Here is a 22,721-nt window from a genome sequence, read left to right as displayed (position 1 = left end):
CAGCTGTGACCCCTGTGACTAGTGAGCTGGCATGACCTGGTAATGGAACTGTCAGTGAGAGTGGCGTCAGTGCTCCAGCTGCAGCCACCCAGCTGTGGGTGCTGTGGGTTGCAGTTAGGCTCCTAGGGTATAAAATATTGATACACTCTGATGGGTGCACGCTTCTGACAAAGGCTTGCAGGGTCGCCATCACCTCCATACTGGTTTGAGGGTGGGAGCTGTGAGTCAAGTGAAAACAGCTGGTGCTTCCAAATTGCAAGAGTCCAGATTCCAGATTTTTAAAGACATTTTTACAGCATTTATGGGCATGCCAAGAACAATCCCTGGCTTATTTTTGGAGAGTTGTTTTTCCAGTTTGTGTCTTGTTTTCCTGGTTTCAGCTCTCCGCAGCACAGTGGCCCCTGCTGTGTCCTGGATGCCTGCAGGCCTGCTGTGCTGTTGGTGAAGGAGTCGACTATTTCCCAGTTCGGGCAGGGCACGGTGAAAGGCGGTTTTGCCTGGGCAGTGTTAAGACACTAGCATCCTGAAGCTGGGGGGGTTGGAGGCGCCAGACTTCACTTTCTCAGTCTCTCCCGTGTGCAGGGGGAAGGTTTGTAGCTGTGTCAGCCGAGACAAGAGAAAAACACTATTGTTTTTACCGTTTTAAATTGGTGGGCGTAAGTAAAAAGACAAAACAAAACACTGGCTAAAGACCGGTGCACGTCATTTGAATTTGTGTACTCTGATTCTGTTTCTGTTCTTCAGCTGTTACTGCCACTTTCCTGAGTTCTGTATTTTGCTCAGGTGTATCTGTGAGGACACACAGGCAATTAAGGACATTCTAATGGTTACAAACAGGAGGTGGCTATTCATTAATGGTTTGCAGAGTCTCATCCATTCCCATTTTGAAAGCACCTGTGGAGATTCAATGACAGGCCTGAGCAGTCTGAGCAGAGCACTTTTGTCTGGGGGTTCTTGTAAAGAAGTCATCAGAATCCTTGAAAGGTACACACAACGTCACCCCCAGTGGACTTCTTCCGAATGAGCCATGAAACATGACCCAGAGAAGTGATTTTAAAACCAAGGAGAGGCAGCACTTCTTTGCCCAAAGGGCTGTAGGAGTGTGGAACAGCAATACCATAAGCTGATGGTTTCCTTTAAAAAATGGAGGATAAGATCCTTGGATCAATTATTTACTAACAACCAATTCTAGATTGTCTGAATGATCTCTCATTTGTAACCATTTTTCAAGATCGTTGCTGAGCTTGAAGTGACACCTGAAAAATCTTCACACCTAGATGTCCATCTAGTTAAAGGTTTAGAATGGGTTGAAAAACAGAAATCCAAACTCAGAAAGTTCCTTCGCCTCTTGTCCTCGGGACTGTACTGTAAAACATTAGCAAGGACAAGATGCTAAGAAAGATTTTTTTTTCCAGTTTGAGATTCATGTGAGATGAGTGTAATTTTATTGCTATTTTTTTTCCCACAGTTCTGGTGTCATAACATCAGAGCTGAAAAAAAAAACATTAATCTCCAAAACAAAAAAAGCCTGGTAGCAAAGAGATTCACATTCTTCTTTGTTAGGGTCTGTTGTCAGGACAGTTTAGTGCATGTGTGCTTTACCAGACATCAAGTTCATTTTAGTTTTCTGAAAAACAAAACAAACCTATCATTTCATACATCAACTAGAAATGTTCTGCTTTCTAAAAGAGAGATAGTGGAATGGAATACAATAGCCTACTAATGTATTCATTTATATGATGCAAGTGTAAAGTAACCAAGGAAATCACAAGGAAAAGAAATCAACAATAAAAATGATGGTGAACTTGCTGGGTTTTTTTCTGGTGACATTTTAAACGTGATTCGTTTGAAATAACGTTTTTTTTTGTCCGTACACTTGATTATCAAAGGAGTGCAAAATTTTCCCTGGCGTTCACTAAGAGCCCACTAGCTTCACTGGCAGCCCACTGAAGCTCAGCAGGTGTGAGCCTGGTCTGTACCTGGATGGGAGACCTCCTGGGAAAAACTAAGGTTGCTGCTGGAAGAGGTGTTAGTCGGGCCAGCAGGGGGACGTAAAACCGAGGTCCTGACTCTCTGTGGTAATTAAAAATCCCAGGGTGTTTCTCGAAAAGAGTAGGGGTGTAACCCTGGTGTCTTGGCCAAATTTCCCATTGGCCCTTACCAATCATGGCCTCCTAATAATCCCCATCTATGAACTGGCTTCATTACTCTGCTCTCCTCCCCACTGAGAGCTGATGTGTGGGGAGCGTTCTGGTGCACTATGGCTGCCGTCGCATCATCCAGGTGGGGCTGCACACTGGTGGTGGTGGAGGGGAGTCCCCATTACCTGTAAAGCGCTTTGAGTGGAGTGTCCAGAAAAGTGCTAGAAAAGTGTAAGCTATTATTATTATTATTATTATTATTATTTATTATTATTATTAAGAGTAATTGCAGAAGCTCCTGGCTGTCGCAGGAAGGCTGGAAGTATCGCTAAGGATACCCAATCATACAGGTTTCTCACTTTCCTCTCCCCTTTCCTCTGGTGAGTGTTATAGGAGCATAAAGGCACGAACTTTCAGATTCAGAGACAGACACTTGAATTCTACCTCTATCACTGACTCACACTAGTCAGACCTTTTTTTCTAGACTTTTTCACACTGCTTGTGCTGGCTTGTAGTTAAGTTGTATGTTATTTAACTTTGCTGTTGATGCTGCTGCTGTTCTGTGGTTTGGTGTTTCCTTAAGGCCTTTGCATTGGAGCACGGATGCAAATAAGCGTTTCATTGCACTTGTGCACATGACAAATAAACTGAACTGACCTCCTGTTTGTAACCAACAAGAGATGGCAGAAATTACATCAGGGAAATGTGGGATCAATATTCCAGCCCTGAGTATCACAGAGCTCTTCTAATTGAAATAAAATGAACAAATCTGGTGTCCTTGCTTGTCATTTGAACTCTCTTATAAGCCATCGTATAAACTCTTATACTGTATGTTGGGTAGGAATTCTATAATTCAATATATAGCAGAAAAAGTGCCTATTGCTGGTGTGAGTGATAAATTGTGAGGCCCTTAAGTGACAGTATTAATACTGATGACATTCTCAACATTGTTAACAGATATTGGATAGAGTGCTGGGGGTTTTCTGAGATTGTTTATAACTTTTATTTATTGTAAACTGGACCTGTTACCAACTCCAGCTTTCTTCTACTTTTAATGATCTCTCTCTCTCGGGGTAACCTTTTTTATTGTCCATCTCATGAATTATCTGTAATCTTTAGTATGGTAAGTGAACAGTCGGGAATCACTCAATCAATCGTCATTCAGGGTCCATTCAAAAACCAGCAATGGCTGAGCACTGATCTATGACGTGTTATTTTAGAAGCACTTTCTACAGTGATATGTCAGATAGGTTCTGCTCTTTGTTTGGTCACATGTCTCTGTGATGACACAGAGGAGTGATGACTATGCTCTACAGTAACGGGGGGAATCACAGGTGTACACTGGACACACAGTCTTAACTTTGTCAGAGTGGTCAGCCTGTTTGCAACTCTCCGAATGTTTTTAGCTTGTGTTCTACATCAATCAAGCTTTACCCTGGACACCCAGCTTGTATCATGCTTTACCATCACGTACCATCATTACCATCAGTGTTTATCACACTTGAACTATTTTCTCACTGATCCATACTGCACGCAGCCTTCAGAAGAGCCAGCTTCCCACCTCTCGACCCAAACTGCCCATAGAATTTGTTGGCATCCTGAAATCTACAGGCAAAGGCCGATCTGCTGTCACCCTATGCATTTCTGAAAGACTTACCAGGCTAAAAGCAGGCAAGCATGGTACCTCACCAGCACTGATAAATGACAACCCCCTCCCACAATCTCTCCTGTTCAAGTTTCTAGCTCTTAACTCCATCTGTTAGAAATCTTCTCTCGACTGAGCCAGTCGCCCATTAACGACTCTCAGCTGGAGGCATAATGTGCAAGTCCAGTACCAGTCAAGTTCTTCCCAAAGTGACCTGTTCTTCAAGCTTAAACGGTTGGCTTCACCACTTGAGATCGAAAAGAAAATGCCTACAGATGCTGCCAAACGGGAAACATATGGTAGAGGACCTTTCAGAGACCTTATCACTTAACTGATGCTCCACGTTGCTCATTCTTAATTACATTTTACAACACGTCAATGGTGGGAGGACAGCTCTGCCAAATACCATCTTTGCTTGACTACATTTTTCCAAAAATGAAGTTTATTTTTAATAACGTTATAGTAGCCCATATAACGTAATATAATGGACCCAACCCAATTTTAGGTTTAAGGCTGACATATGGTCCCAATACTTTGAACTGTTTAGTTGGAGGGAAGAGAAAACAACAATAATCCTTGTTCTTATAATAAGTAAAGCAGAACTGATGCAAGATTTCATGGCTTTTATTTCTTCTGTTCTCCTCTCTTGTTATTGGCCAATGTATATTCCAATTTAAAGATAATTTAATAAGTCTCTCTATCCGTTCTTTTAAAAATAGTACTCAGTTGCCATGTTTTACTGGTTAGGGGTTTCAACTTTCAATATTCCCCTTTGTGTAAATAAATACAATTTAAAACTAAATGGAACTGACGGGACACAAGCGTCAATACTTCTGTAGCATCTCCCGAGAAGGGATATGTTTCAGTGACTTCAAGATGTCAGGATTGGCCATTGGATTAGGGTGGAGTTGTGTACATGTGTTGTCAGAGTGAAGTCAGTTTGTACAGAAGAGTACACCAACAGGGGCTTTTGCTTCCATGTAAGCCAGCTGGAGTCCATAACTTAAGTTTGAAAGAAAGACAAGCTCCCACTTTTCTGCCAATTAGCCGTTCTGCAGTTCAGTCAAATTCTACTAATGACACAACAAGCCCACAGTACAGTACTGTACCAAGTAGGTACAGTAGCTTTGTCAGCATGCACAGGCTGCAAAGAAACAAGTAAAGCTTTATTCCATGCTGAAAGGACAAGAAAAGAGACAGATCATTTTCGACTGTGGAGTCTTCTTCAGGTTTAAAGCTTTAGTGTGTATAATGCTTCAGCATCACCTCTCCTGGCTGAGGAAAGGATGGCACTGGCCGCAGATTAGCATACTCATAACCCCCCTCACTTATGAGGAATAAGTCATGGAGGGAGCTGCAATGGTGAAGTTGGGGAGGAGGGGCAACAGAAAATATACAGAATTGTGGGTGCTTGCGAGTGTTTAGCAGAAAATTTAGAGGGTTAGAATTGACCTCTTTCTGAAATTGTGTTACATTACGCCATTCATCAGACTGCTATAAATACAAATTTTTGTCCTTTATGAACACTGCTCAGCCAGTCTCATCCAACCTCCATTCCAGCTGTTCTTCAGGCTGAACACCTTGCCTTGCCTGTATAAACCCCCTTAGGCCAAGCAAACTAAAAACCTCTCACTTGAATTGGGCCAGTACCATCCAGTACAAATTACCAGCATACAGTATGTGATTTACCGAGTTTTCTGTACTGGGACTTCTTGTTCGTAACGGTTCATGGAACTACATGAATGACCTAATATCTCCACTGTTTACAATTTGTATCTTGTTATATATAAAACACATCTGAGTATAATTCTTGATGCACTATAATATGGTTGTGCTTTTTTATCCTGTATGTTAATGCATTGAGATGAGATAAGAAAAAAAATCCTGAGCTCTGTTCCCGTCCAATTACTTTGATGTTACAAATTTTGAGCCCGTCTTTGACCAAGTACGGGAATATTTTTTTTCCTAGTTCGTAATGATACTGAATTGAAGTAAAGCAACTTTCTGTCTTTCTAATCTGTCGTGAAAGAGCTTCTCAGTTGTGTTGTTTTTACCAGGTTGTTTCCATCAAATATTTTAACAGCATTGTTTTTTTAGATTTGCAGAAGGGGGTACTGGAACTTATTCTGTATCCAGTTAATGCACTGAATTTACTTAATGAAGGACTTGTCTGCAGCTGCAGAATTAGTAACATTCTGTTACAACACAGTTAACATTATGCAGACATTTATATTCAAGAACTGTTGTGCTCTGATCCTCAGGTGTGATGTAAGACTCAGTATCAAGTATTAGTGAGTAGTTTTCCTTGGATTTTGGCTGTTCACTAATTAATAAACTGTAACGAATATTGAAGCTAACTCCAAATGGGTTTAAACCCAGGAGTCTAGAGCTATGAGGAATCACTACCTCTATTTATTAGGTACCGTTTTGTAATCTACTGTCTACATTGTGTGGTGTTGTCTGTTCTACTGTGTCGTGTGCTGTACTGTGCATGTCCTGAGAGATCAGTGTGAATAAGAATTCCAGTGCACATGTACATATGGCAATACACTACTCTAGTTTATACAAATGGTGAATGCACAAAAATCATGTTTTTTTCCAACTGCAGTCAAGGTCCTTTTGCAGCTTTTGAATTTCCATGCACATTTTTTCTCCCAGGCATTCAAGCCCTGAGATCCCTGCCCTACTTTTTGCTGCTGTTTTAATAGGTAGCTTTCTAATGAGGCACATGCAGTCTGTGTTGATTGCATCTGTGAAAGCAAGGCCAAGGTGCTCAGAGGGAGAGCTTTGGCTCATCGTGCTGGACCAAAAACCAAGCACTGTCTTAACAAGCCCAGACCTTTCTCGTGGTCGTCCACAAAAATAGGAAAATAAAAAAAAAAAACAGCCTGTAGCTAATCGTAACACACAATGAAACTGACAGCGACAGCTGGGTTTTTCTGGTTGTGATCAAATCCCGGTTCCATCTTGGGAACCACATTTCCAACAAGCCTAAGGACCCTCTTGGTGGGCCCTTACTAAGATGCAGGAGCCTTGGTCTCTGATGTGCGGTTTTGAGTTCCTTGTTTTTTGCTCCAGCACCTCTGCAAAGGCACAACAGGGAAGGAATATAATGGGATGTGGCATTCACTTCACTTCCCCCCCCCACTCTTCCTCATTTGGATTTGAACCAGGATCCATCCTGGGAGCAGATTGTTTCCAGATCAGAAACTATAATATTTCCCAGCTTTCTCAAACCTTTTTCAAACTTAGTCAGCAATGTGCTTTGTCCAATTATTTTTTTTTGACGTTTTTAATGTCCCAGTGGCCATTGTGCTCTTGACGTTTAATTGAAAATGACGTCCTTTGTTTTGTTAGGAAAGCTGAAATGATGGGCAAATCTGCCTCTGACCATGACTTCCTTGGTCACATAGGTAAGAGATTGCAGGAATCCCTGAAGAGTACAGGTATCGGACTACATTACACAGATATTTAACCATTACTTCCCAACGCAAAGGGATTACCCAGAGATAAAGGACAGGTTTCCTTGTAATGCTGGTCCCAGACAGTAGTGCATAGCCGAATTGCCTACACCTTCAATTTCAAATGAACAGGTCTCAGGGAGGTTAAAAGAGATAAGAAATTGGTTTTTCAGACTACCATTTGCTATGTGCTCAGATGTTAATCTGTAATTACCCAACAGCAAATAGCAGTTCAAATCCACCAGGATTCCCTGGTGCTGTGAATCACAGTATTTTTATCCCTGTGTTAAAAACTACAGTATGTGTGCTTAGAGCACTGGATTTAAGATTTGCACAGCTGTTCTAATGTTCTAATAGTATGCACATATAGCTGAAAAAATTCATTTGTGAGTTGCACACCAAAAAAAACAATTGTTTCAGGACATTTCAGACTAAAACTCCCTCCTACTCTTAAAATATTTACATAAACTGTACAGTATGCACGGTGCACTAATGTTTGAATATAAATATATATTTTTAATGACAGACATTTGCTTAACTGCTTCGTAAAATCCAACAGCTACATTTACAACTAAGTCAAGAAGCAAATGCTGCAAAGAGTGCTTGTCGGACTACGGTAGGAAAGCTTTCACAGTGGCTGGCTGGTTTACATTCGGCAAGATGTGCTGGAGATGTGAACATTTCAAGTTGTGTCTTTGAAAGCACGTTTTACCGTGTCCTGCAAAGAAGCTTTTATGTTTCTAATTTCATGCTCATCAACAACAACAAAAAGCTTTTTTAGGAAAGCGCAAATACAAATTCGTGGCAACCATGAGCATGGCTCTGTTTCTAGTTAGGAAAAAGTATGGCCCTGTGGCATTTCTCTCATATTGTCAAGGAAGCATTGTCTAGTGTCAATACCACAACTCAAAACACAAGCAGGATCTAGCAGGGGCTAGCATTGCTGCCCCACAGCGCTCAGGCTCAGGGGTCAATCCTGACCTGGGGTGCTGTCTGTGGGGAGTGTGTATGTTCTCCTTGTGTTCGTGTGGGTTTCCTCCCACAGTCTGCAAAACACCCTGGTAGGTTATTTGGCAAAACAGGCCCTGGTGTCTCTGCGTTTGCATCTGTCTGCCAGAGTGGCAGTCTGTCCAGAGCCTATCCTGCTGTGCACATGTTGCTTGCTGGAACGGGCTCCTGCTCTCCTGTGACCCTGAATTGGAAGACGTGTTTAGAAAATGGTTGCGTGTGCTACAGTAGATGAATAAAACACAGCTGACTGATTGAAGAATCTCATTGGTCTTTTGTAATGTTTTGGAGCAAAGTGCTTGGATAAAACTGGTGAAATATTGCAGGACATTCCCATCAGTCAGTTGGGTAGATGTTTGCCATGAAGCTAGATGTCAACAGAAGTATTTGTGCTTGATTCATATTCATTATATTTAATAAGTACGTATTAATATTAATAGCCTTCATCTTTACCTAGAAGGAAATGATGGCTTAGTATTGAATTATACATTGTTTTTGGATCTGGTTTGGCATCCTGATGTCCTGAAGAGTCCTGATGCAGCATCCAGAGAAATGACAGTGGACAAGTGAAAGGGGGAGTGGGTAGCTGTGTGAGCTGTGACTCTGTATCTTTGGCAGATGTGGTTGAATTTGCAAGCAGCCTACGGTATACTGATACTTTCTAGTCATGAACTGATACTACAACTATAACATTGATGACAGAAGCATCAGCAGAGCTGAGCAGAACCATTGTCAGAACCCTAATGGAAATTCACCTTAGTAATGTTCCTGTAGTTTTTTCCCCCACTTTTACCACTGTTGTTTCCTATAGCTATACTATGTCTTCGAGATGTGGTAGCTCAGACGGCAAGGGTGTCTAGCTCCTGACCGGAAGGTCCTGGGTTCAATCCCAGGAAGGGGCAAGTGATGTAATTTGCTCTTATTCCTTCCAGACAGCTCCCAGGTCCAATCAGCCTGGTTTACAAGTCAGTACCGGTGGTTAATCCATCTGGGGGTAATAGGCTGTCCGGACTGTGATGCTGACCACATCATCTCCACCTCCAGTGTCGGATGGTCAAGAAAAATGGTGGCCCTTGCCCCCCATTCCCCCATGGGCCTTTATGGCCTGAAAAGGGACCTACCTACCTATAATATGCCTTCACTGTGCTCCACTGCACTGGCCCATGGGAAGACCTGAGCATATTAACTTAAACATGCATTTGAAAGAATTGTCTTGTGGCATAGCAGTGGGCAGTGAAGGCATGCAGAGACCATGGCAAAGCCACAGAAATCCTGCAACAAATACTGCTACAAATTTGTGATCTATTTCCTTATGAACGTTTACAGCTGGAGTTTTGCAGAAGGCTGCAGCAGTTTTACTGCTTTACAACTTGTTGTCCACAACGCAGAAGGGAAAGTGCTCTCTGAATCTCATGGGCATTGAAGTGGAGGGGCTTCCCATATTCTCAGGCAGCCGTGCTCTCAGAAACTCTTGGAGAGCAATGGAAACGAAGGGAAAGTACATTAGGACTGAAAGCAGGAGGCCCTTCTGGGAGTACGGAACAAGTTCATAAGCCCTGTTACTAAAGCTGATGCATTTTCTTCTTTCAAGAAATGGCTAGATGAGATCTTTTGGATCAAATAGCGACTTGCATTCTTTAGACAATCACATCACATTTTATGGAATGCAATAATCATGCCTCAAACCCATATCCCTCTTATATTGAGTTTGTTGTACTCTCCACATGCTGACAGATATTCACATTTGTGCTGGTACTTACTGTATTTCCACTTGCCTCCAGGCTGTGCTAGCCTTATTGTCATTTGATAAATTGATTAAATATTTACTTTAACGTAGCAACTCGATTTCTTTCTCAGACTTGCTCTTAATGTTGGCCTGTTGAGTTGCCAGTTGACGTGGATCAGAGCATTTGTCAAAGGAAATAAGCAAACAAAATAGATTCAGCCAAACAAACAGTACACTCTGTCCAAGCTCTTATAGTCCCAAAAGCACTAGCTAAGTGCAATGCAGAAGTATGCAACATGAATTCAGATCCCCAAATTAACAATAATGCTCAGCTTGTCTTCTGTGCAGTCTGCTGGATGGGATATGCTACAACACCTTACTATTACAACTAAAAATAATACTAATGAAGACTAAATAAGAGCTATAAAATCAGACAAATGCCAATTACGCATGGCCTGTAAAAAAGGTTAAGTGATCTTTAGTCACCATAGCTTCTTAATCACAATTACAGCGAAAGTTTCAGTTTTATCCAGGACAATCTGCCATTTTCTTGGGAATTCTGGAATTTTCATGTGTTTATCAAGCTTTCTTTGTCACACTGATCATGCTAAATGACTCCAGCTGAGGAGAAAATATTTTTTGTTTAAAGGCTGGAAATCATACAGAAAGAAACACATGTGGCTTTTCTACATAATATATTTTGTCAGGAGAAGGCACAATTCCCTCAAATATGTCCTAAAAATTGTTTGTGTGAATTTTGTCTACTGAAGTATAAGCAATAAGTAAGTAATTAAAGATTACTAGCTACCAGCCAGCAAAATAATTAAGATTGCTCATTCTGGATCAGAGAAACAAACACATTACACTGCACACCTCACCTGTTTATTCCTACATAATTCAGTGGGCGTCTGTTCTCAAATCAAAGAAAATGTGCATGAGAAATGTAGAACATATTCATCTACATTCAGCAGTTTTGGAGGAGAAAAACATTTAATTTTCAGAAGAGCTCTAGTAAACAACAGTGCCCACCTGTAGAGAAGTTGCATATTATAACTGGTGACCGTAATGAAATTAGGATCTGTGTTTTGGAACATTTTCTGTTATGTAAATAATCACAGTCTACTTCTCTGAACTGGTATTGGAGCATTTAGAGGAATGGTCCATTTTTGGGATAGAACAGATTCCTAAATGGTTATGGTACTGTATACTGTAGTTTCTATATGGTACTTTGTGGATTAATTTCATGCACATCAGATTTTCACATCACCTACAGTCTCAACAAATAGGATCTCTACCCACAGTCCTAGAAAAGATCTTAAACACCTCTCCACTTTGAATACGCACTACCCTCATCCAAGAGACGCCTCTCTGCCCCACGTTATCAGGTATTTGACCTAGGAAATAATTTATTCTCCTTGGAATTTCACTTTTAAGACATGCAAAATAATTTTATCGTAGTAAAGTCTGGTGTTGTGTTGGGTTCAGTTTGCCCTGGGAGATAGATTTGAACTGAAGTAGCTTCCAAACTCACAAGAAGTTTACAAAAGTCAACCCAGAGCAGTTTAATTAAATGCCATTAAAACAATGGATGAAATAACAAGAACAAAACTGCCGTGGCTTTACAATGCTTTTATTCGGGAAAAAGTTAAAAGGGATATTTTATTCCTCTATTTTACCAGCTACGTCAACTGAGTGCAAAAATGTCATTTACAATGACAACCAAGAGACCTGCTTATACAGTATACAGCAGGGCACTGCACTGGAGCAATACAAGTGAACCACCTTGCTTGAGAGAACAAGAGCTGTGTCCCATCTGGGAAATGAACCCATAACCCTCCAGTCCTAGTCCTCTATCTACACTGGTCCTTAAAGTGGAGTCATCATCTCTCGTCCTTCATTTTGAGGTGCAGCTGAACATGACCTGAGCCTAAGACTACTTGTGTGTCAGATTCAAACTGTAGCCTCAGTACATGATAGAAGATTTCTATTAGGTAGAGGGAAGAAGTTTCTTTTACATAAAAGGCCACGATCAGGAGATAATAATAATTACTAATAGACATCTTATTATTATTAGATAATAATAATAGACTAATATACTTATACTTCTGTAGCATTTTTCTGGAAAAACCATTCAAAGCGCTTTACAGGTAATGGGGATCCCCTCCACCACCACCAATGTGTAGCCCCACCTGGATGAAGACATGGCTGCCACAGTGCGCCAGAACACTCCCCACACATCAGCTCTCAGTGTGGAGCAGAACAGACTCATGAAGCCAGTTCAGAGATGGGGATTATTAGGAGGCCATGATTGGTAAGGGCCAACAGGAAATTTGGCCAGGACGGCAGGGTTACACCCCTGGACATTTATAATGACCCCTGGGATTTATAATGACCACAGAGAGTCAGGACCTCGGTTTTACGTCTCATCCGAAGGACGGTGCCCTTTTACAGTATAGTGTCCCCGTCAATATACTGGGGCATTAGGACCCACATAGACCGCAGGGTGAGCGCCCCCTGCTGGCCCTCTTCCAGCAGCAACCTTACCAGGAGTCTCCCATCCAGTTACTGGCCAGGCTCACACCTGCTGAGCTTCAGTGGGGCTGCCAGCTGTGCATTGCAGGGTGATATGGCTTCTGATTAGGGTTTCTTACCCAGGACAACTGCAGCCAACCTCACTTAAGCTGTCTTTGTTCACTGTGGTCAACTGCAAAGTATCCCAATGTTCTGGTTACGCATTCTGAGTACTTGTGTACTCGTGGCGTGGATGTGGGAGAATACCCTTTATAACAAATCTTCTGACCATTTGTAGAGTTTGTGTTACAGATGCAGGTATAAGCTGTGCAGAATTAGCAGAAAAAGAATGAAGCAGCTGTAGTAGATTTGATGAGAAAATACCAAGGACGGAATTGCTTTGCAGATAAAAATCAGAGACTCAAAACTCAATTAAATACAGTATATTAAAAACAGGCCTTCAGATGTTATTAGAAGTATTACAGAGGTATAGAGTGTATAGTTATATATATATATTATGGAAGTTTGAGTTGCTGTTGGGGTTTTAATACAGATCAATAAAATGATTTGTTGGATTTTTCCTTTAAAAAAACAATGGGTGAAGACAAATTATACTAAAACTATACTAAATGTAGGTTGCTTTTTTTCTCACCATGAACTGTTTTTTAACAACAATTCCATGTCTTGGAAATAGCTTCTTCAAGACCTTTTTTTTTTTCCCTAGAGCTTCAGCTCAGCGACCGAGTAACTTGGGAAGACATGGAAAATATGTATCCATTCCATAAATCTTCCAGATCTTGCATCGAAATACGGAGTGCCAGCTCAAAATCTTTACTGTACTAATAACATGTTTGCTTTTCATTTCTTTGGCAGGTGTCCTTCCAAAAACCTAATCTGAGCCAGTTTACCAGCTAGTCTCAAATCAAGACTAAAATTAAAAGTAAGAAAAGTAATAAGCTCTCTCTTTTTTGGGGGTCTGCAGGTGTTTATCCTTTGGATTACCTTGGTCTCGCACACCGTTGCAGAACTGTCCTGTGATGCTTTGCTCATCGTATCTGGAAACCTCACAGGTAGGTTAACTCTCTTTGTTAAAGGTACTCCTGACCATACAGCAAAAGCATTCTTTTTCACATGTTCAGTGTCTTGCTACAGCCAGCTTTTGAATGGCTCATACCCTGAAATATCCCAGCAATGGGCTGCCAATGCATTCACAATTATACCACTTGCTGGAACATCATCACTTGTTAGGAGGGATGAGAGTTCAATAACTCAAAGAGGTCTCTGATGAATGTGCATACACTGATGTACAAAACATTTACTCTTAAATTAAGAAAACATATTTAGTTTCAGAAGCATGGTGCTAATATTGATGCTTATAGTGGTTTATGAGGTGATCATCATATTTGTGTATTGCTGAACTTTCTCAGACTTCGCTGATAAAATGAATGAGCTTGATCATGGTTCTTATTGGAGTGAAATATGTATTATAGCAGTGTGGCTCTGTGCTCAGTGTAGTGAAAAAAGCATTATTCCAATTTTCTTCCTATTAAAAATTAATTTTTTAAAAACTGTTGCACCTTCACGTCTCACCGATACAGCCAGCCCAAATACGTTTTTGCATATGCCTGCACCATTTTGAAAAGTGCAGCTCTTTACTGTGTAAGGAATAAAGCGATACAGTATACATCAGAGTCACAGGAAAGCTAGTACTGGGATGAACAGTTCAAGGTGCTCTAATTATGCAGTGTATGGACTAAAAATACAGCTTACGTTTAAAATATAGAGATTGAATTTTCCTCCAACACGCCGAACAGTGACAGGGCTTTAGAACTTCATTAAAAAAATCAAAATAAATAAAGCAGCTTACGACTCAGGAGGGCAGATTCCATCTTGAGATTTTTTTTTTCCATTCTCTGCGCTCTCGATTCAGGCGTAAATCTGGCACCAGTTTTTGAAAATTGGATTAGACTTCACGTTAGTCATAAAAGCCAGGCCTCCCAGATACGATTTAACCATTTTTCAAGCAATTGGTCTCAGATCATTACAAATGAGCCTTTCTGAGATGACCTTCAAGGCATTCTTATTGTGTTCTTTCTTGTCTTCATCTCCGATAGCAGAGACAAAGCACTAAAGGATCAACCGCCCCCCAAAAAAAGGTTCCAAGAATGAAAAATTTAAAAAGCATGCTATTGGCGTTGGTTTTTAAAGTCACTTTGGTCAGTTGAGAGGTTTATTCTTTGATCATCATCCTTTAAATAATTTTCACCTGGGTCTCTCACATGCAAGCACCACTAATGCATCCCTTCAACAAACTTTTACAATTTTTATTGACAGATACTGAGGGGGCACAGGTTAGTCTGAGTGTCTTCTTATATGCCAGCAAACTAGGAAACTATTTTGAATCAAATGGGGTCTCTGCCTGCTCCCATGAATCGTAACATATCAATCAGTCCGAAACATTTGATCAATTCTTTGTCACCGTCAGATATTAATAACAAATCAAATTTGAATTGGATATTGTTAAGCAGGCTATCAAAAAGCTGGCTGTACACTATTCTGCATTGGTATGAGTTATTGGCAGGAAAGGATGGGCTATCCTTGTCAGCCATTAACATAATCAAGCGCTTGGCTCACTAACGCTGTACTTCAGTGGTCCACAGATAATCAGAGAAGACGGTAGTGTGATGCATTATTCAGGTGTCTTGCAGAGAACTGCCATTTAGCTGATCTTCTAGGTATGCTTTGTTGTCTTCCTGCAGGCTTGGCTAGCTCAGCTGCTGTAACACAACTTCCCCAACCCATTGGGAAATGTTTCAGAGGCATTCAAACCTCCCCTTGTGAAGCTGCACCTCTGACCTCAGTCCAAACACACGTTAGAGCCCCAATGCCACAAATGCCAGTGCGGTGCAGTCTTGGTCACCCTGACCCTATCCCAGGTGCCTGGCATCACCCTAATATGGACATGCACACTGTCAGCTCTTCTTTAGCTTTGCTCACTCCAGAAGCCCAATTCCAGAAGCCCGGTGAGTGGACCTGACACAGGCCCACTGACCGGCTTTCAGGATGATTGTGGACGTACAATGCAGTTCGGGTCATTTTCTCTGGTCTCCAATGCTATCCAACTGTGCGAGAAAATGGCATAGACAATCTATTTGAAGAATCTGGACATTTAATAGCATTAGTAATTATAGTCATTTTATTTAATATGGCATTCTAGGGAGGCTTTATAGTCATAAGGATCTCCAGGCTGGTTTTGATTTCCAATTTCGAATTCAATGTATGTATATATTCCCAAGCTCTCTTTATGGCAAATTGATTTTTAAAAGACTAGGTAAATCTGGACTTCAGGCTCTTGGGATCCATTACAATTAAATCTTGTTTCTTCAGTCTCCCGGATGTCTTGCATCACTGCAAATGAAAACAATCTGGAAGTGTGTCATAAATAATGGGGCTTGAGCAATAAACCATGGCAAATCACTTCAAACAGGCAGGATTGCGAGTTGCCCAATGTGGTTTGTATTAGACCCCCTGCTGTCACAGACTGGAGGAGAAGAAGCGTTTGGTGCTTTTAAATCTCAATTTGAAAAAAGCAAAACAACGCCTATGATGAAATTGGATTTGGAGCTGCTGAGCAGTGTTAAGAGTAGTGATGTGAGGAGGTGTAATATTTAGAATTTGGTTAATAGGTTCCAGTTAGGATCCGCTAGGATGAATGTTCAGGTCAAGGTTAGAGTGAGGTTGGGAATCAGCTCTGGGTAATTGAAATAGAATTGTTGCAAGTGCTGGAATTGTGATTAGGATTACTGAGAGTCTTGGGGTTAGGTGAATGTTTTAGCTGGCATTAGGCGCTGGGATTGTGCATAGGCTTAGAGTGCATTTTAAGGATTAGAGTTCATTTTAGCATGAGGGATTTGGGCACAGTTTGTGCGAGATTCACAGTGGGCCTCCTTGTTATCCTTGACGTGTACTGCACCATTAGCAAAAGGGTGCAGGTAAACTGATTCTGTGTCAGGGCGGCAGACAATCGAGACCACAGATTGCAGTGCCAGCTCTGCTCTGACTGCACAGCCAGAGTGCCGTGTAAGAACTGGGGCTGCACTGCTGGCCTACTTTATGCTACCCCAAGAGTCAGTCATCATATCGCATGGACAAGCTCATTTTGCATTGCTAGCTGAAGGGCCATGTCAAATAGAATAGATAGATACTGAAGATGATATTCAGTCTCCATTACATCTAATTTTCATAGTATTGAAACAAGACAAATCTAAATATTCTTCTCCTCTGTTCTATTCTCTCCTGCTTTCCAAGCTGACAGCTAAATCAGAACCAAAGTTTCCTGTTCTTCCTCTCCTGAATTTTGTCATGCTTTTCCGCACTGGAATCATCATATGCTTTTGTAAATCCAATGTTCTCATGAGCAAAACTCATTATTCTGGCCTTGAACCGGATAAGTAGATTTTTCAGTTTGGCATTCAGACTAAGGTATTACATATTCGTCTCTGTCTCATTAACAATGCCATTGACATGCCAATTAAAGGTTAATGAAAATTTTACGGATAGTCAGGCATGCTCTTGGAGCTAGGGGAATTATATTTTTTTAATAAGACCAGAAAGTGTTTCAAAGCTGTTAAAGCCTCAAAGACTTTGCTGGTCTGGCAAGCTAGTTTGATTTACTGTCCTTAGTGCTCACTGGCAGGTACTCATTAGAGTTGCGTCAATACAAGGACTGATCTGAGTTGTTTTCACAAGAACAGTGGTCATGTACTGTCCAACAGACAGAATCAATTGTCACTGGGTGTAAATCCCTCTCTTCTAGGTCTGTCTGCCTCTTTTGTGTTGTGACAGAAGGAGCTGTTTTCTGCAGGAGGAGTGCTGGCTCCAGAAGGCATTTCCTCTATTTGCATGGCTTCATCCCTTTGAATTCCCTCTTACGGTGTTGGGAGAATTGCGGAATAAAGCAATTCCACTGGATCAATGTCTGAGACATCCTGAAATAATAATGCAATGTTTCTCCTTAATAATATTAAAATAATGATAATAATCATCAACATTTTACAGTCTTGTATAGCACAGTACAAGTCAGAGGAAAGTATCTTTAACTTTGAGATCACTATTGGAACTATCTTAGGGATCAAAGTAGATTAATAAAGCAGATGACACCACTTCAGCCAGACTCTCTGCCACGACTGCAGGTGTACATAAATCACAAATGTTGGAGCCAAACGCAGGCTGGGTCATGTCAAATAACAAAAAAAAAATGGTGAAAAGCAGTTAAAAACTGCATATTAATAACAAATTAAAACTAAATTATATTCCCTGCTCCATGGACTGACAGCCTTCCCTTAATATTGCTTTGGTGCTATAAAGATTTAGCGTGTCTTTGTGTGCATTTGGTGTAGAGGAGTTGTACCGCACAGGGGGAATTCTAAAAACAATCAGAATTGATTCCTGTATAATCGGTAGGACTCAATTCAGCATTATAAACCACCCTGCAAAATACATGAGAACTGTAAGGAAATGCAGATGATAGGTGGAATGAAAAGACTCCCTTATAAGACACAGAAACCAAGTCTGTAAAGACATGCCTGAGAAACTAATAACAATTAAAGCTTTTGTAAAAATTCTATTTGGATGGTATAAAACGACATTGTGTCGTGGATCTTTTTGAATATACAAACTTGCTTACATAACTTTAATTAGAGCAATTGCAGCAAGAAACACTCTCCAGCCTTTGTCTTTATTTGCCAATCTGTGATATCACCATTGGACATCTCTGCATTAGTATAATTGTGAGTTTTCAGGGGTATTAGGTTTGCATCTTTGTGGCTAGGAAAATATTTTTGTTTTCTCTGCTAGGTTGCAGAGGTTTAGAACAGCTTTTATTCTTTAATCAATATGGATCTACAGTATCGTTTACAAAGACATTAAGTAATTCTCTCTGAAGAATTGGATAAACTCCCTGGCTATTATCTCTTCAGCAAGAGTCTGTCTATTAGTGGATTCATATTATAAAGATCATTGTGATTTATCTAAATTTATTTAAAAGGCCAGCAGATTAAAGCTGTTCTGTATAGTTTGCTCTATTACCCGTAAGTAGGATTTAGCAAAATATAATTATGCATGATTTGCTTGACCTTCAAAGACAAATTGCAGAAATCAGTGCTGCAATAGCAGTTGCAGTTATAACTGCATTTTCAGAGTGAGCAAAATAAGGTATTTGGAAGGAAAACATGTGTAACACTGCAGAGAACGGATCCAAATGCCAGCCCTACGGTTTTGTTAACATTAAAGGCGTCGCTATCTTGACAGCTTCAATGCAGTACAAAGAAACTACTGCTGTGTGCAAAAAGCTAAGTGAAAGCGAAGTCCAGCGATATTTCTTATCACCACCATTTAAGATCTCCATGCCTTCAGATTGCAAAGCTGTTGGAGCTAAAGCCATAGCTCTTGCTGGATGTCGCTGGAGAATATGTTGCTGTTTGTGACCCATCCGATGGATCTGATTATCCTCGAGCCTCACTGTTGCCTCCACAAGCGTTGATTTGAACAAATGGCACAGCAAAAGTGCTGAAACGCATCCGATTTCCACTCAGTGTGACCACTCTCTACTAACATTCCCAAAAAATAACTAGAGAAACTACTCTGCTTTATATTTCTTTGAACTGGTGATCTCTGCTTTCCTTTTATTTCCTCCTTTCAGAGCTATCTCAGTCAATTGCCTCAGCCTACTGCTAGGATATGTGTAGCGTGCATTTCATACTGTATTTTGGGACACGTCCTGTGAATCCGTTTGTATTTTTCACAATAGATCGACCACAGCAGAATTAGCACCAAGTGGAAGAATGATGCAGATCTAACTGATGCTACACAACAAGCTCATAGGTGCTCCAGCTCAGCCACAGGGGTCACTGTTGCTTAACGGGTGGAGCATATTTCCTCATTTGGGTTAACCTGAGGCCATGCAACACTAATTGTGCAGCTGTGCTGTGCAGTAATTGTACTACTGCTTTCCTGGGCAGTCCCAGTCCATGCTGAACAATGACATCGAGCAAGTTCTAGCAGTTAACGTCCTGAATGTAGGGCTAAGTATAGCCCTCCAGATATAATTTTTTTATTGGAGGAAGATATCATGAACCTCAGCAATGTATTTTGTTAAAGTGAGAAAGATGAGGTTTTCTTTCACTCACAAAGACTTAGGTTTAAGAAGATTGCACCATGAGCGTGACCCCCTTTGCCCAAATGAGCAAAGCAGTTACCGCAGTTTCTTTGTTGAAAGCAAACTTTATCCTTCCAGGTCATAGAACGGTGATGAAATTGAAGACAAATTTGGGAAGTATACCGAGAGTAAATTTAAAGAGTCGCTATTTCCTCTGCCTGGATTTAATGCTTCTATGGTTGTATTTGCTTGGATCCCAAATGGATTGCCCTAACCTTTTGCCTTCAAGTAAATGTGGCCTTGAAATACCATGGGACCCAATTTGTTTCCGATCCATCAACTTAGATTTGTGCACTCTTAAACAACAGGACACAGCAGGGACAACATCTTTGGCACTGTAATCCCAGGCGGTTTAAATACGGGACAGTTAACCTCAACGTTTCTGCTACAGAGTCACTGGAAACACATGAATGTTAAAATGGTATCAGTTACTTCAGGTCAGCCTACTGAAATTAGTTTTTCCTCCTTATTGCACTTTGCCTGCAATCAGTCAACTAGTAGGTCGATAAGCTTGCTCATTTGATTGTTCTGAACAAACCCCCACCAGTCTGGACAAGATAGCTGTCAGCCACTTTCAAATGTGAAATTGCACTGGAAGATTGAGTGTATATTCTAAATTATTTTGTATTGAGGAATACAGATTGTACAGAAGCTGGGTGCTGCTCACTGAGCAATGGTATCATTTTAAGGACCATTCTGCACTTGCAGTGTTTTTTAATCTCCTGAAAACTTTCCCGAATTTAAAATCTCCCAGGACTGTTGCTCTCTGTCCTGTACGAGGTCGGTGACTGACATGCTCTGTGGATTTAACTGCTGTTCGTGCCCTTAAGCCAAGAAAAGCAGTCATTCAAAAAATCGCAGGGGGATGTGGATGTTTAATGAAAACCATCAGAACATATTTTTATCCAATGAAGTTATCAACATTCAACCATTCAGGAGCAGTGACTAAAAGTGTTACATCTTAACTCCTTCTTGAAATGTTAATGAAATTTCAGAAGCCATTATTTTTCTCAGTGCATTGCATCACTTCCTGTTCCTGTTTGTTTCTAACCTCAATGTTGCTATATTTTAACAGATGAATTCAGAGCTACAGACATTGGAGCACTGAATGAAATAAAACATTGAGCTGCCGGAGGATCAGGACACTTGAATTATTTTTGTCGCAACAATGTCCATTTTAACAGCCCAAAGATGTTATTTGATTTCTTTTTGTTCATTATCCAAAAACCTTTCTCGGATATACTAAGACCACAACTCCGTTTCTTCCAAATTCTCAACTTTAAAAAGTAGGTTTCAATTATTCAAGATGCGTGGTTCAGCTGACTGAAGAATTTTGGAGTTGCAATAGCCTAATTCCTAAAGCTCATGTGTTTACATGGATAATATCACAATATCTGTAATGGCAAAATGGAATTTTACAGCCTCATTTCCATGGTCTTTCCTAGTTATGAATTTATTAATACAGGAATTAAGAGGAAACCAATCAAGCTTTAATTAACATTTTGTTTCACCAGGCTTTCATCAATGCCTGGATTCTTATCAGAAGACAAAAGTCATAATTGCTCCTGAAATATAATCTGAGAAAGAGCTCCATAAAAGGGACTTGACTTTGTGCTGCAACCTTGCTCATTTTTCTCCTCTGACCTCATTTATTTTTTTCCAAAGTAGAACCTTTTCATGTTCTGCCCTGATCACCACACCAGTTGCCAATCTTCTTACAATGATGATTTGTTTCCGGAGTCACTTGATTATAAGCTAGTAAACACTAAAGATCCATTTCTGTAGTTTCCCATCAGCGTTCTGAGGTTTCATTTGGATACAAAACTGCAGAGTTTGCAAGCTGGGAATACAAATACTAATCTGCCTTTGAACACCGTACATTTTGCAAAACATTTATGTAGGTCCAGGATGTTGTTATGCAGAATTATTGATACACACTGTACCTGCAGTATACTATACATTAAAATTTTTAAACCATTGCCACACCATCAACGCAGGAATGTTATTAGATATGTAAAGGATCAAGTACAATATTTTTCAGGTCTACAAAATCTTTGAAAGCTGAACTTGTTTTTCGAACTGAAATGAGATATTTTAAGGCTGAGTTCACATACATTGTGTACTAGATTAAATCATGGCAGAAATTTGATTACATTTTTAACAGTAGTGAAGACAGAGCAGGGAGCACCTCAGTGGAACATCTCCAATTTAGCCACAGTGGGAAAAGAAAACATCTTGAGTGAATAACTGATAAATGATTGGACACACACACACACACCCTCCAGCACAGAAATTTAAGTTCTCTGTGGCTCATAAACAAGAAATGCTTTCTAAGCTACCTCCACATTATAGAGCAAGTATACCAAGATGTCTGATGTTATGGTTCACCAGAACTGATTATTAGGAAACAGTTAAGGAAAGGGAGTTTAGTGAGTTGATAACTATCTGACTAATAGGAAATAATTTGTGACTCATAGTAGAATCAAATGACGACTGGACATTCCGGTCCTCGAATGGACCAACCCATCCACATAAACATCCTGCACAGCTCTTGCAAAAAGATTTCCATAGTATGTGAGGATCAAATTCTTATGGATTCTTGAGAACAACAGCAGCACTCCCCATGGACCCCTCCAGGGAAGAATCCATGCTGGACATCTCTCAAAGGAAAAATTAAGGAGTCCTGTTGGTGCTCGTGAGTCGTTTTGGTTTCCTTGCAGAAATCTCACAGTATGGTTGGATGGGGAGATTGGGGGGGGAGTGTTTATTATCGATTCTTGCCATAGCTACTTATGGCATAGTTATAAAAGCCCTTTTAATGCTACTAGAACGTTTGAAGGAAAACAAAGGGAGAAGTGGGTGTGTTGCATATTCTGAGTGTTGAGTTGGCCATTCAGGATCTGTTAGCCTGCGGAAAAGATAGTGAGCGATGAGATTAGTCCAAGGAAGCTTACTGCATGCAAAGAGGGGTACGCCTGCATTATTGTCAGCCCCCATGAAAAGTTGGATCTCC

The 22,721-nt window shown here is 40.6% G+C and overlaps 1 protein-coding gene across 2 annotated transcripts in view; it reads left to right on the top strand.

Annotated features, from left to right (window-relative positions):
• The window catches only part of crhr1 (corticotropin releasing hormone receptor 1), a 95,690-nt gene that overhangs the window by 13,339 nt on the left and 59,630 nt on the right, over positions 1–22,721 (top strand). For both annotated transcript variants that reach the window (XM_088623211.1, XM_088623212.1), the window contains exon 2: positions 13,475–13,562. In XM_088623211.1, coding sequence (XP_088479337.1) covers positions 13,475–13,562 — 88 coding nt within the window. The remainder of the gene's footprint in view (positions 1–13,474; positions 13,563–22,721) is intronic.

This window comes from Lepisosteus platostomus, chromosome 28 (genome assembly GCF_059453375.1).
Source record: "Lepisosteus platostomus isolate fLepPlt1 chromosome 28, fLepPlt1.hap1, whole genome shotgun sequence".
NCBI classification, from domain to species: Eukaryota; Metazoa; Chordata; class Actinopteri; order Semionotiformes; family Lepisosteidae; genus Lepisosteus; species Lepisosteus platostomus.
This window is presented reverse-complemented; position numbering and strand designations above follow the sequence as displayed.